General features: G+C 39.1%; 1 protein-coding gene across 1 annotated transcript; it reads right to left on the bottom strand.

Annotated features, from left to right (window-relative positions):
- Window positions 1-459: 459 nt before the first annotated feature.
- LOC134192349 (26S proteasome regulatory subunit 10B-like) lies at window positions 460-13788 on the bottom strand. The gene is made up of 15 exons (XM_062661085.1): window positions 13677-13788; window positions 13487-13566; window positions 13379-13418; window positions 10260-10312; window positions 10126-10193; window positions 9953-10067; window positions 8153-8240; window positions 8012-8073; window positions 7069-7135; window positions 6899-7017; window positions 5194-5232; window positions 5051-5132; window positions 1123-1203; window positions 993-1064; window positions 460-926 (listed from the first exon to the last, which is right to left on the bottom strand). Exons 1-15 carry the CDS (start codon window positions 13768-13770, stop codon window positions 808-810), a joined length of 1179 nt encoding a protein of 392 aa, XP_062517069.1. The 5' UTR covers window positions 13771-13788; the 3' UTR covers window positions 460-807.
- Between the last annotated feature and the right edge of the window lie 8 nt (window positions 13789-13796).

The raw sequence follows: 13796 nt of genomic DNA, 5'->3' as shown, positions 1-13796 counted from the left end.
AACTGCAAAAGTTGTAATTGCAAGCTATCTAAGTCGGTCCCAGCATTAATGTCAGTAGTGAAAACGACTCTCATTTGGTTCTCTTTCGCATTATCACACGCACCTCTAGTTTGTTACGTTTATAGAAGTCTGAGAAGAGATTACTAGTCTGATATTATGACTTTTGACAGCACTGTATGAACACGCCTATTTAACGCGCGCTAGAACGGACAACCTTACCTTACTCAAGTACACAATTGAAGATGTCTCATTAGAGCTTATAGGGGTCAATACAGTATGTGAGATGATCTAGTGTCTATACTATAAACGACTTGCTGATGATATTATTTGTACACACAAAGGCATACATATAGACTACAGAGCCATTAATATTAATAGGGCTAGGGAATTGTTTGCTCAATAACATCCAAGAGAAGAATGTAGCTAAATTTTAGTCAATCCTCTGAATGACACCGAGGATAACTGTAAGAGCTACATTGTAGTAAAAATATGTCAAATACAGCTCTTGTTTTGTAACATGTTTGTAGGAAACAGTAGAAAACATACAACAAAAAATGTGATTGTTGAGACTGCTTCAGGTCGTGCAGCCAGTTGCCCAAAACTTCACTCACTGTATAATGTCCAGTCTTACTTACATACAACAGATGAAATCACTACTGTATGTATATAGGTCTTCTCATACAACACAAATGGCTTTACGTGCTCTTGTTCACTTACCCTACGAACTTGCATCACTAACTTCATACAGTAGAAACACACTTTCCACGCATGTTTCTCTCAAGTAAAATTAGTTCAATCCCAGTCAAACTAGACCTGTTTATATTCTAGTTTTGTTTCAAGCTTCTTTCCTTCTGAAACTTTGCGAACTGCCTTCATAAAGTCTTCGTTTACAACATACTCTCGTTCGGCTCGTAAAGCAAACATACCTGTCAAGTGCCATTTACACTTTACCCATAAAGTAACACAATAAGCAAGCCATGAAGTTGACCTACCTGCTTCTGTACAGACATTTCTAAGATCGGCACCATTGAATTCATCCGAGAGCTTCACAACAGCTTCAAAATCTGCAAACCAACTCAAACATGCTCAAACTAATCTAAACACCCATCACTGTTTGCATACCAATGTCATCATGCTTTGTTATTGGCGCTGCATGAATTTTCAAAATCTCAAGCCGAGCTTGCTCATTCGGAAGTGCAATTTCTAAAAACAGGCATAATGATTTTGCAAAGACATATTACACACAGTATCTATAGATGTCCACAATCGTCTGCAGCTACATAGTTCTGCTGTTGTAACTCATTTGAGACGTACTAATGATGATATCAATATGCAGCATATCTATTCTCCATCCCTTATTGTAAATCTTTTGAATTGTTGATCATTGCTATTTATTATTTTCAAAATGGTATGCTACAGTGTAGTCTGACTATATATCTGGAATTGATGCTGTCAAATCTTCAAATTAAATGAGAGTAAAGACAAGCAGCACAGCTGACATAGCAAAGAAACTGTTAGGAATCTAATAAAGAACATTTCCAGATAAATTTAACAGTGTAAACAGCCAAAGCACCACCAATTTTAAATAATCTTTTATTGCTTCTGCTTTCAACACAAACAAAAGTTATCAGTATGACAAACAGGAAATCAAGCAAACACAAAATAGACAGACCATGGTATATTTTTCCATACAGCCGTGATAACTAACAAGCAAGAGTATGGATGTACTGTAGCCCCTACCAACATAGCACAAAGCTGTGGTGCAGCAAACAACTAGGCTCAAGAGTCTTAAAGCTAGACTACCAGTTACTACAAAGAAACAAAAGCAAAACAGTAAATCTAATCCGTCTTCCTTGCAGACGCCACGCACACGTCCTGACACTCCCACGCAGTAGTAGACAAACAGACAGACAGACAGAGAGTCACACAGATAGACAAGCAAACAGACAGACAAACAGACAGACAGACAGACTGTAATGTATTGCGTATTAGACTTCACCATGTTTCAACGAATAGTGCCCGATGGGGTACTATTTTTTCATAGTTCTATTCTAAAACACAGGGCATTACTTGAGCATGGGCATTATTGTTTCACAAGCATATAGAGACTGTCGCATTGTTCGTTTGCATACCATCACACTACACAAAAAAACTACCTAATCTTACAGTTACCCCTGGCTACTTTCGCTATCACTTGAGTCGTATTCCTGGTCTGTTGCATACGTTGAATCTTTATCTTCATTGTCACTCAGTGGTCCTATCAGGGTGTTCATTTCATCACAACCGTACACATTGATAGATGTGCATGCATATAACTGGGTTTAAATACTACCCCAGTAGGGCCCTAATTAAGCATGGGGCATTATTATTTCATATAGGCTCACTATAGGGCATTATTTGAGCATGGGGCACTATTAGCAGAAATACGGTAGTTGAGAGTTGCCTAGTTTGATTTAGCCTGTAATAGTTCCTATTTATGAATATATTGACAGACAGACGAGACAGACAGACAAAAAGGCCAGACGAAACAGACAGACAGACTGCTAGACAGACAGACAGACAAAAAGCCAGACGAAACAGACAGACAGACAAAAAGCCAGACGAAACAGACAGACAGACATGAATAGTTGTACGTAGAACCAAGCCCTATTGGCTTGGGTAGTATTTAGTTGCTTTGCTTAGATGGTGTATAATAGTTCAATGTTTGAAAATATATGTATTGACAGACAGACCGCTAGACAGACAGACAGACTGCTAGACAGACAGACAAACAAACAGACAACTTGTTTTACTGTCTTCAGATACTACTAATCACAACACTTACTGCAAATAATAAACTAGTTGGTCCCTTCTACCATATTCTAGAATTACTAGTCACTGGACTTGGTACTCACAAAATAGACAGAACAAATAGACAAACACCAAAACAAAGAGAAACACATGCACACACACACACACACACACACACACACGACTTATGAGTCTTTCTCTAGAGAGTGCCGTATTTCTGCGCATTTAGCTGCATGCCAGTATAAGCGGGGATTACCAGAAACTTGCTTGTTGAACTCTGGTAACGATACCGGCATGCCCATACAGCGCGAGGGAGAGCCAGTTATGGCAAGGAAGCAACTACACATGCATGGTAATTCTACTGAACACACACGTAATTCGATTCGTTGACCTAGAGAATGCAGCTTCCCCGAAGCCCAGCTAGAAAAGAGAAACATCAAGTAGCCAGAAGGTACCGAGAATGGATTCGCAGTGTGGCAGAAGATCGATACACAATCGAAAAAGCTAGCAATACTATGCATATACGACGAGCTCTGTGGAAACAAAATGAAAGACGCCAGGGAATGTGGTGTCTCGTCAGTGCGTACATGATTAGGTTTGAACAAGCAGAACACACAGGGCTGACAGATAAGGAAGAGAGGAAGACGATGAAGAAGAGAAGGATGAAGACAAAGAAAATCAAACATTATAGGGTTGATCATACACTACATATAGATGAAAAAGTATACGTCTTAGTGTTTATTTATGTTAGTTCAATCAATATCTAAGAACGGATGCAGTATAGATCTATGGGTCCAGTCTACAGGGGTTTGGTCAAATCACTCCTCTTTCTCCGGCATGCCAGTATTCCCCGGGGTATACCGGCACCCTGGTAATCCCCTGCTTAAACCGGCATGCAGCTAAATGCGCAAAAATACGGTAATAATGTAAACCTTTGAGTACTAAAAATGATGAGTACAGTTTCCAAACGTATGTTTACACAGATAAATGCACTGCAACAAGCTATTTGGCATACTATCAACTATTACCCTACTACCTTGTTTAGAATGGCATCAGCAGTGTAGAATATAACGATCGGTCATTGGTCATTGACTGACCAACTGGTGTTCTTGACCGACCACAAATTTGGTTTGATCAAACATACCTACATGACTGGTCAAGAGAATTATTATTGCATGAATGCATGGTAGGAAATCAATGAGCAACCTGAAACTCCACACATCTGACAGAAACAGCCGGCAAGATCTAATTGTAGTAAGCAGTGTAGTAGTTGTCCTATAGCAGTGGGAAAATAGGGAATTATTTTGGCTCGGACAGACTGAGCCTTGGTAGGACATTCTTGTATGGTCTTACATGTCTAATTAAGTGCCTCCCCTACTGCAGCCATTTTGCACGTAATTTCTATAATATAACCAACTTCCAAGGCAGAAATGGTGTTAAAGGCAGCTGAGGTATTCTCTGGGTAAAGCATGCTAGGAGGCACTTAAGTTCATGAAACTAAAAGTTACACCATTGGAAAGGCCATCGTGTGCTAAGTTTACAAGACAAGGTCTACACTATCGTACAGGTGGATGTTTTGTCTAAACACATCCTAACACTGATGCAGTAATTGGTCGGACAAACAACACATTTGGTGGGACATTGTCCTATGTCCTACCGTTATTTTCCACACTGTATAGTATATTTAGCAGTGTACATACATAATACATACAAATTTTTCAAATATACCATTTGTCGTAGTAGAGCTATAGTAATACCCAGGTCCACAAACCTTGTATAGCCACAAGTAGAAATTAGTAGAAATTAGCAGCAATCATTGATTGCCAGTATATGTAACCACCACAACAACCACCCCTGACGTTATCATAATCAACAATGCAACAGAACAACAGCAAAAAAAGCCAAATTTTATGTTTATATTTTGATAATAAATAACCACAGTAGTGAATATGATGTGACAAATAGAGACATTAAACTAAATTTTGATGCCGATACTATAATTACAAGAAAGGATTGTGAAATCAAATAAGAATGCCTAAAATTTAAAATGTCACGTCAACAACCTCTTTGCTAAAGCACGATGTCTGACCAATAATTTTGCCATAAATTCCACTGGCATGCTTAATCATAAACACAAGGTAAGCTATACATCAGCAATAACAATGTTCTCGGGTACACACAGACTAACTTCAGAACAAACACATTTTAATCCACTAAACAAAAAAAACAAAAATTTCAGATCTAGTGCTAAATTACTCACGTATTTTTCTGTCTAAACGTCCTGGACGAAGTAAAGCCGGGTCAAGAGTATCTGGTCGATTTGTTGCCATAATAAACTTGACCTGAAACAGCAAACATTCAAAGTAATATCAAGCTCAATGCCATTGAAACCAATCCAGTTACCTGTCCTAACTTGTCAAAGCCATCCATCTGATTTAGCAACTAAATATTACAATACAGATCAAGCATCAATATAAAACACTAATAACACTCCCAGACAATAGGATTAGACAAAATACAAGTTTAGCAACTCAGAGATTTATGCTAAAATTCTGAGGCTACGTAAACAACCTCAAAAGATGTATGATGTGAAAGCAGTTCATTGAAAGAAAACCTGCTAATGCATAAATTCCAGCAACTCTGATCTACAATTCTCTATTATCAAACAGTTTAGCAGCCAATTCCAACTGTTTCTGGGTTATTATAAACAACTCAGTAAGCATTCCATTTGTGTAAAACAAATCAAACAACCACTCAACTCAATCAAAGCAGCTAAAACTTCTCTAACAAATACTTTGAATTTCAGTTAAGGAAAATCTTATATAACTTCGTACTTATTTTCAAATCACAATGCATTTCAAATAGGTCTTGCCCCCTACCTTCCCATCTATTCAAAACTATTATTACCACACATTCTTAACCTTAGGCATGGATGCGCTAGGGTAACAATAGTGTGTCTGTGGAAGGATGGAGGACTACTTGGAATGCAGCACATGCGCTCATTGTTATCACTGGTGTTAAATTAGCATGCCAGATGTGGACAATCTCATGTGCCAGCCATAGTGTCCAGCCTCCTCCTCAATTAGCAGGTGTCAGTAGATGTGCAGCAGCTGGTCTAATGTAGCAGCGAATTTGTTCTGACCGAGGATTTGTTCCGAGAGGCAATGAGTACAAATGTAATATTATTGAAGACGCCTTGCGCTTGCCCAAAGAAGTTGCCTAGGATTTATGTGTCTTTCTTGCGGAATTGTTCTGGGGTAGAAGTCCCGTAAGTCGGCACTATTAACATACGTTACTGTGTTACTATTCTATTATCCCTAGGTGAACACTATAGCATATCTTGTTTTGCGGCAAGCACACCTAACCTAGGTTTTATAGTTTATTCTTGCATTAGCAATTTGTCATTGCCTGCGTCATGCCCTAGACATCCGGGGTCCCAAACTTACAGACAGAGACTGTACATAATCAAACTACTTTATAAAGCCTCACGAACACATCCAATTCTGTACATCGTAATTGCTTAATACAATTTACATGCAAATTTGCATCCGTTTGTCTAAACCAAACATACGTAAACGGTAATCCACGCATTGCTATAAAGTTGCATTGCCGTATTTATCAGTTAGGGACTACAAGACATTTAACAAAAAAAGTTACTAAATGATGTTCCCCGGAACAAATCCGCTACTACACTGTAATGTCTCTACTCTCTGGAGCAGCTGTCCTTGTTGTTGCCTACAATTGGTGCTCTTCAAATTTGTCACTATGGTTAGTATATGTAACATGCCTAAGTATCCAGATATCAGCATGCTTCTCAATGTTATTAATTAAATATTTTATGTCTGAGCTCCAAACATTTCAGGGAAAAAATTATGGAAAGAATATTACTAAAAAAATTAGTAAAAGTATGATAACACTAAACTGGCATTTGATTTAGTTCTAGTTCTGTCAGGTTACACACTTCTTCAGTTCCGCTCCGAGAATTGCAAATTAAATTTAACGTTTGTGTTTTGCTTTTAGATCTGCTTGCATAATGTTATTGCTATCAAACCTACCTGCATGTACACATACATGATATGTTCAACTGGTAATAGCTAACTATCAATACCTCCATCAGGGTCCTCTGAATCTCCCGATCAGCTGATGAACCTTCTGAGAAACGGCGACCCCCTATTGCATCTATTTCATCCATAAAGATAATACATGGCTGGTGATCTCTTGCATAACCTAAACAGACACGTTCAGACACAACAGCTTCTAAAACATTGGCACTTTTACCAAACATCTCTCGAATGAGGCGGGCACTTTCTCCAATGTACTTGTCCACTATAGAGCTTGAAACAACCTAACAATAAATTAATCATTATTGTACCAAATATAAAAAATAACGTCACTAAGATTCTTAAAAGCATGGGACAGTTTGAAAAAAAGTGAGGCTCTAGCTGAAAGACAGATTTTCAGATTTTCTTATGGTGTTAGATAATGTAATAATGCACAAGTTAAAAACAGACTCTGCAAAGTCGTCACACTATTGCATAATGCAGTCGCACAGTCTCAGAAGAGGCCCTTATGGAGTGCAAGCTCAATTTGTTATATGTTAGTGCAACACGCTTATCCTCTTTTGCCAATGTGATGTCCACTCCTTAGCAGCCTGACCAAAGTCATAGTCCTTTACACCAAGCCTTTCAATGAAGACTCGCATCAGTCTGTTAAGTGTCTCTGATTCCATTCTGTTTCTTACTGTTGTCCAAATACCTTTTTATTGCAGAAAAACAGCGTTCAAGATGATCAGTACTTACTTACAAAATTCTGGCAAAGCAGCAATTTTGGGAAAATTAGGGAGACAGGAAACAGTTATCCACTCTGATTGTAACATTTCTGGCCAACATCAGCATCGTTATCAGTGTCATAGTATGCAGACAACACATCCAACCATCTGTTTCAACCTCTTGAAAGTTTGGATCTAATTACTTTTGAATTTTAGAAGAGTTATGACTGGAGAAAGATTCCAATTATTAGATTTCTAGTAATCTGTCATAAATTTTCTAACAAATTACTGCTGGATTTGCATTGGAACCCGCATCTGCACTGAGGCTTAACAAGCATGATGTGAACCAGCAACCTTGTTGGCATGATAATAGCAATAAATTCTAGTAAATGTGGTCTCTCACTATAGTATTACAGAGCATTATAAATGTCAATTTATTCAAACTTGTCATACCTTCAAGAAATTTGCATCCAGTTGATGAGCAACAGCTCTTGCTAACAAAGTCTTTCCAGTTCCTACGACATCAAAGTTATGAAGATAAAGTTAAGAAGACATCCAGGATTCTTCAGCAAACAACACAACAAAGAATCATACCTGGTGGTCCATACAACAAACAACCTTTTGGAGGATTTATTCCAACACGCTCAAAAAGTTCAGGATTTAGAAGTGGCAACTCAATAATCTGTAAATGAACAAAATCTAACATACAAACCATTGCTGCTACTTACATAATGTGTCATTATAGAATGAAGTAAGATTGTATTAGCAGCCCTCTTAGTGGCAACAATTTTACTAAACATGACATCAAAATTTTTCAAATGACAACTAATCAAATGAAAAAGCACTAAACTGCTGAACCCTTGGCTGCTACAACTGATTTTGTCTAGGAACAATATGGAACAGCTGCTAGTTAACACCAGTGATAAGATCCCATTGCCTGGCAGGCTAATTAACACCAGGGATAACAATGATCGGACAAGCAAGCAAAATGTTACAAGTCACTTTGGCTATTACTGTGAACAGCTGTTATTAACAACACCAGTAACATGATCACATCACCTGGATTCCAATAGGTTGGTCGTTGGTCTAGCTACAGAGACATTACTGTAACCCTAGTACATGCACAAGGGTTAATTATTAGTTGCCAGTGGTCAATTTGAGCAATATTAACTATGAGACAAATCTGGTAAGATAACTAAACAGCAGCAACCCGTCCTTCACGTGTCTTCACACATGAAAAAGAGCAAAGTGCTCTTCAAATGCTCCATGGCTGTGTTGTATCACAAACAAGCAGCACTATAGAAAAGAAACTGAGAAAAAAAGTAAGCTGTGCTGACATAGCATCAAACACCCATGCGCAACCCACTAATAACAATATATTGCACATTTCTTCCTCATTGCTTATCATGTGAAGCCAAAATAAAACGTAAAATGCGGTATCAACTGATAGAAAATGAAACGTTCACAGCTTTATCTAAACCAACACTTATTTAAGAAAGTTTACAATTAGGTGTGTAGCATACCCTAAGCAAGAGGCCACATTACCTTACAGCACCATATGCATATGTACATGTCAAACCAGATGGTTTGTGACCAACGTTTTCCAAGCTTTGATTGCGAGTCATGACATTGTAAGAATCTCATGGGCGGCTATATTAATTCACCAATTTTACATTGCTTGTTGCTACTGTAACTCTTTCAACTGAGAAACTAAGTGCTGCTGGATTGCCTGAAGAGAGAACACGCTGATAACTTCTTGCTAGCTACTGATGTTTCCTTCACTTGCCAATGGCTAATGAAGCTAATACCTGAACTTAGAGCCTAATAGAGGGCTGTGTACATCAAGATACTTTCTAATTTACATAACACAAACAGAGGCAAAGTCTAAAGCAAGATGTAAGAATGTAAATGATAGAGCATTTCATGCTGCTAAAAGATAAATCAAAAGTATTTCAACTCCACCAACGTGGAAGTCTTTTATGAAAAACACCTGGTGACAATTACAAAATACCTGCCTAGGGCACTGGCATCTTAAAAACCGGCACCAGAGATTCGTAAAAAAAAGAAATCTGTAGAGAAGCAAAATGTATCTGTGAAGACTACAGAGATAATGCAGATGAATGTTACTTGAAAAGCATGTATCATTGTCACAACAAACACGTACTGTATATGTGTCAGTTGTTAGACATTCTTCGTCATATGCCTGTGTTTCAAGAGACCAAGAGCAAAATTTATCAGAAGCACCAAGCTCCCGTCCCATTAAAAAGACATCACATTAATCCTCAATGTAATAACAACGTTCAGTAAAATTCACTCTAAACAGATTCTACACCACATACAAATGTAAGCAAAGTATTTAATACACAAAAATTACAATTAACTACCAGACTTCACCTCTCTGAGTTCTCTTATCTGTTCACCAAGGCCTCCAACGCTAGAGTAAGTGACATCTCCAGGATCCTCTGTTGTCATGTTAAAGACAAGAGGATCAACTTCTCGAGGCAAAATCCTACCAGTCAACATACACATAATACTAGTACTTACATATTGATTAAACGATATCAGACCTCATAATTGTGAGAGTAGTCATGTCTAGAGCAACCCTAGTGCCTTGCTTCAGCTTTGATTTATCGACCTAGTAACAAAAGTTGCAAAAACATGAGTAATATGTGTACAAACTGCACAATTTGGCCAATTCTACCTGACGACGACAGCCAACAACATAGCGAGGACCATTGGATGCCTTGACAATCACTACAATAGAACGTTGTTGTCAGTATTACATCTCTAGCAACCACAGCAAATAGAGTAACCTATGGCAAATGTAGTTTGACTGATATATACAAATAGTTAAACCAAGTAAAATGGAAAAACCTCGTTATGTATATGATGTTCTTTAGAGATTCAAGTACTTGTTTTGACTATAATAAGACTACTATTTCTAGACTCATGCTCACTTAAGTCCCAGAATTAAGCCTCATTATCAACTTTGGCCAACTGTTTACAATTTTCACATATTTAAAGTGCTACTTGGCACTTGCCACATAAATGTTCGTTAGATTTCTGAACCTGTTGGGATGATCTGTTTCAAATCTCTCACACTTTCCAACCACACATTGATGAAATTAAGAAAAATAGATTTCAGTAAGTAGTATTAACAGCTTAAAACTGATTTCATTTCAGTTAGTATTGGCAGTCACAAGCTCTCTTTAGGCTCTTGATGCAGAACATTAACAATATTAGTCAAATAAAGCAGAATTTAACTTCAGTTAGACAATCACTTCCATGCATTCTAACCTCAACGTCTCATGTTCTCAAGTAAACTTACCATGGCATGTTAGGTCTTACTCAACAAACTACAATATGATTTGCAAGCCAAAACAGTCAGCAGACATCATACCGTCTGTACATGTGTGAAATGACACAACAGTGAACTACCCTTGTAGAAGTTGTTATATGGCAAATTGGCACTACTGTACCAGTTCAGTGGCAATATGTAAGTACATATTATTTTACAAACATACTTCTAAATCAATAAATCAAATATACACAAGGTGTCTCAGAGTTGCCGAAAATTATAAGCCACATTGCTAGCTAAACACCAATAGGTCACTAGGTGAAGTTTTCACCCTATAATACAATACGCCAACCCCCACTTCCGTAGCATACAATAGAGTACCAAATACAGACATGGGCATAATTATGGAGCCACCCCTCATATCAGCCGAGGCAGGAAAATCAACAGAACATTGCAGATTTATGAATATACCTGCCGACCCACCTAAAGCTGCATCTGATTCTACATCAAATCATGCTAATTGAGTATTGATATTGTTTTGATTGAACGCTTTGACAACTCGTAGCAACAAAACGATTAAGGGATGACCAAACTAACCACCGCCCCTATGCATTACCATGTAAAAAAGCCGGGTATAGTTCAACGGGTCACACACACACACTCCAAATAACCCACACACACACTCCGTTAAATTCTCAATACTTGGTTGCTCCTCCTCTCGCTCGTCCTATAGCCTCAATTCGTCTTGGGACACTCTCTATCAGGTTGTTATTAATCCCTGAGGTATTTCGCGCCAAGCCATCTGCACTGCTTCCCACAACTCTTGTTCGGTTTCAGGATGTTTTTCATTTGCCCGAACCTTCAGAACATGCCATAGATTTTCAATGGGGTTTGCATCTGGCAACTTAGCAGACCAGTCCAAGACAGTAACCTCATTGTCCCGCAGCCATTGCCTGGTTGAGCGCGAGGTGTGAATTGTCGCGTTGTCTTGCTGGAAGATAAAATCTTCACCGACTAAACAACGAGCATGTGGCAGCATGACATCACCCAGGATCTGTTGATAGTCTTCTGAATTCAGACGGCCTCGTATGCAATGAAGAGAGCCTTCACCTTGAAAGCTGATGCAACCCCATAGCATAATGCTCGTTGGATGCTGCACTACTGGCTGACAACATTCTGCGCTAAATTCCTCCCCTTTTCTCCGCCACACGTACAGGCAGCCATCACTTCCGACGCTGATTTCACCTCATCGGAAAAGACAACACGTTTCCAGTCCTCCAACGTCCAGCCACGATGGGTGACCGCCCACGCACGTCGACATCGCTGATGTTCACGATTCAATTGCAGCTTCTTGCGAGCACAAATTCCTTTTTCCCTGAGACGGCAAGTGATGGTTCTTCGGGACAATGACTTCCCACATGCCGCTGAAAGTCTACCTTGCAACCGTCTCGTCGTCACCTTTCTGTCAGTAAGTGCAAGTCGTTCGAGTAAATGATCCTCCCTAGCTGACGTTGATCTTTTCCTTCCAGATCGCTTGATGTAATCACTACTGCCTTCTTCCCATCGTTTCACGCACTTCTGTACTGCCCCACGAGACTTTCCTACCAATCTGGCAATTTCACGATGAGACAAGCCCGTCTGGTGGAGACCTTCGATCTTGCCTCTAGAACATGGGCTGAGTTGGCGAGCGCTTGGCATTTACGCAATAGAACACGACAGTGCGATACTGAAAAATCAGCTGAATGCAACTTGAGAGAAAGCACAGGTGATTTGAGAAGACAGCTGACCATTTCCCCACTAGAAATTGCTTAGCGCTCAATCGAAACAGCTGATTTCTCTATAACAGTCGCCATATTTCTGTACATTGTTGCAAACCTAAAGTCACTCCATCAGCAATCTTTGCTAACTGAACTGTGACAGAAAGGACTGGACAGGACATTAGCACTGCAGAACAGTGACCAACGAATGTTAGTCTCAATTGCTGGTCTAAACCGTTCATGTTGTGACGTCACAAGAGCAGATGAGAATAGACTCAGAATATGCAAGTAAACTGAAACGTATAGCCTCTATTTAATCTTTGAGTATGTCTTCTAAAATAAACAAAGTCATTTTATTGTTTAGAAGCTTTTTGAAAATGATTTTGATTATTAACTTTCAAATTTACTGATTGAACTGACAGCAAGACGCAGTCATGTGTCTCAACAGGTCACACATCTCCTGCAATCTCAGACATGTGGATGGCACAATCAGAGCCATTACCTCACCATTATGACTTGTTTTAATTTACTACAAAGTGCAGCTGTCACTGTAGATGCATCTACTTGAACTGTCTGAGAAAGTCTAATAACTTCTTAATCTGGGTCACATGCTCAGGGTGGCTCCATAATTATGCCCATGTCTGTATGATCATCGCTGACTCTGGTAAACCCTGCTTTACCAGCATGTTGGGGGTATTGTGGCATACGGGAAAAAATTTGCCTTTGAAAGCTATGGAAAATATTAAATCCTTATTAAACCCTTACATTTCTCTTCCGTCAGTTGTCGAAGAACTTCTCCAACGATCTACAATTTCAAACACTGTCAACGCAAACCACATGCATGGATCCCCGAACCTCCATCAACCAGTTCACCTGCCCAACGCTCTGCAAGGCCTTCAAATCGTTTTCGGACTTGTCGTATTCCTTAGTCAAATCTTTCGTTCGTTCCCGCACTGCAAAACAGCACAATAAGATGCAGACAGCGCACTGATGGTAGCAGAGGATGAGAAACAAGCGAACCACAAAAAAGCGCACCCTTCTGCAGCTTAGTATTATTACTTACAAGACTTCAATCTGGCATCTATTTCTCGATGCTCCATTAACCTTTTACGGTACTCTACAAGGGCCTTCTGGCGACGATCTTGCTCTTCTGTCATCTTGAAGTTCTACTAACGCGCATGCG

Source organism: Corticium candelabrum, chromosome 1 (assembly GCF_963422355.1).
Source record: "Corticium candelabrum chromosome 1, ooCorCand1.1, whole genome shotgun sequence".
Classification (NCBI taxonomy): domain Eukaryota; kingdom Metazoa; phylum Porifera; class Homoscleromorpha; order Homosclerophorida; family Plakinidae; genus Corticium; species Corticium candelabrum.
The sequence above is the reverse complement of the archived record's forward strand: the minus strand, read 5'-3'. Positions and strand labels throughout refer to the sequence as shown.

What these genes read in the sequence shown, in the direction of transcription:
- LOC134192349 (XM_062661085.1), bottom strand. Translation starts at nt 13,770, where the DNA reads ATGACAGAAGAGCAAGATCGTCGCCAGAAGGCCCTTGTAGAGTACCGT. An exon ending in TGGATGCAAATTTCTTGAAG is followed by an intron (nt 7,136 to 8,011) that starts GTATGACAAGTT and finishes ATTTATTGTTAG; the next exon opens with GTTGTTTCAAGCTCTATAGT. An exon ending in TTCAGAGGACCCTGATGGAG is followed by an intron (nt 5,233 to 6,898) that starts GTATTGATAGTT and finishes TGTAATATTTAG; the next exon opens with TTGCTAAATCAGATGGATGG.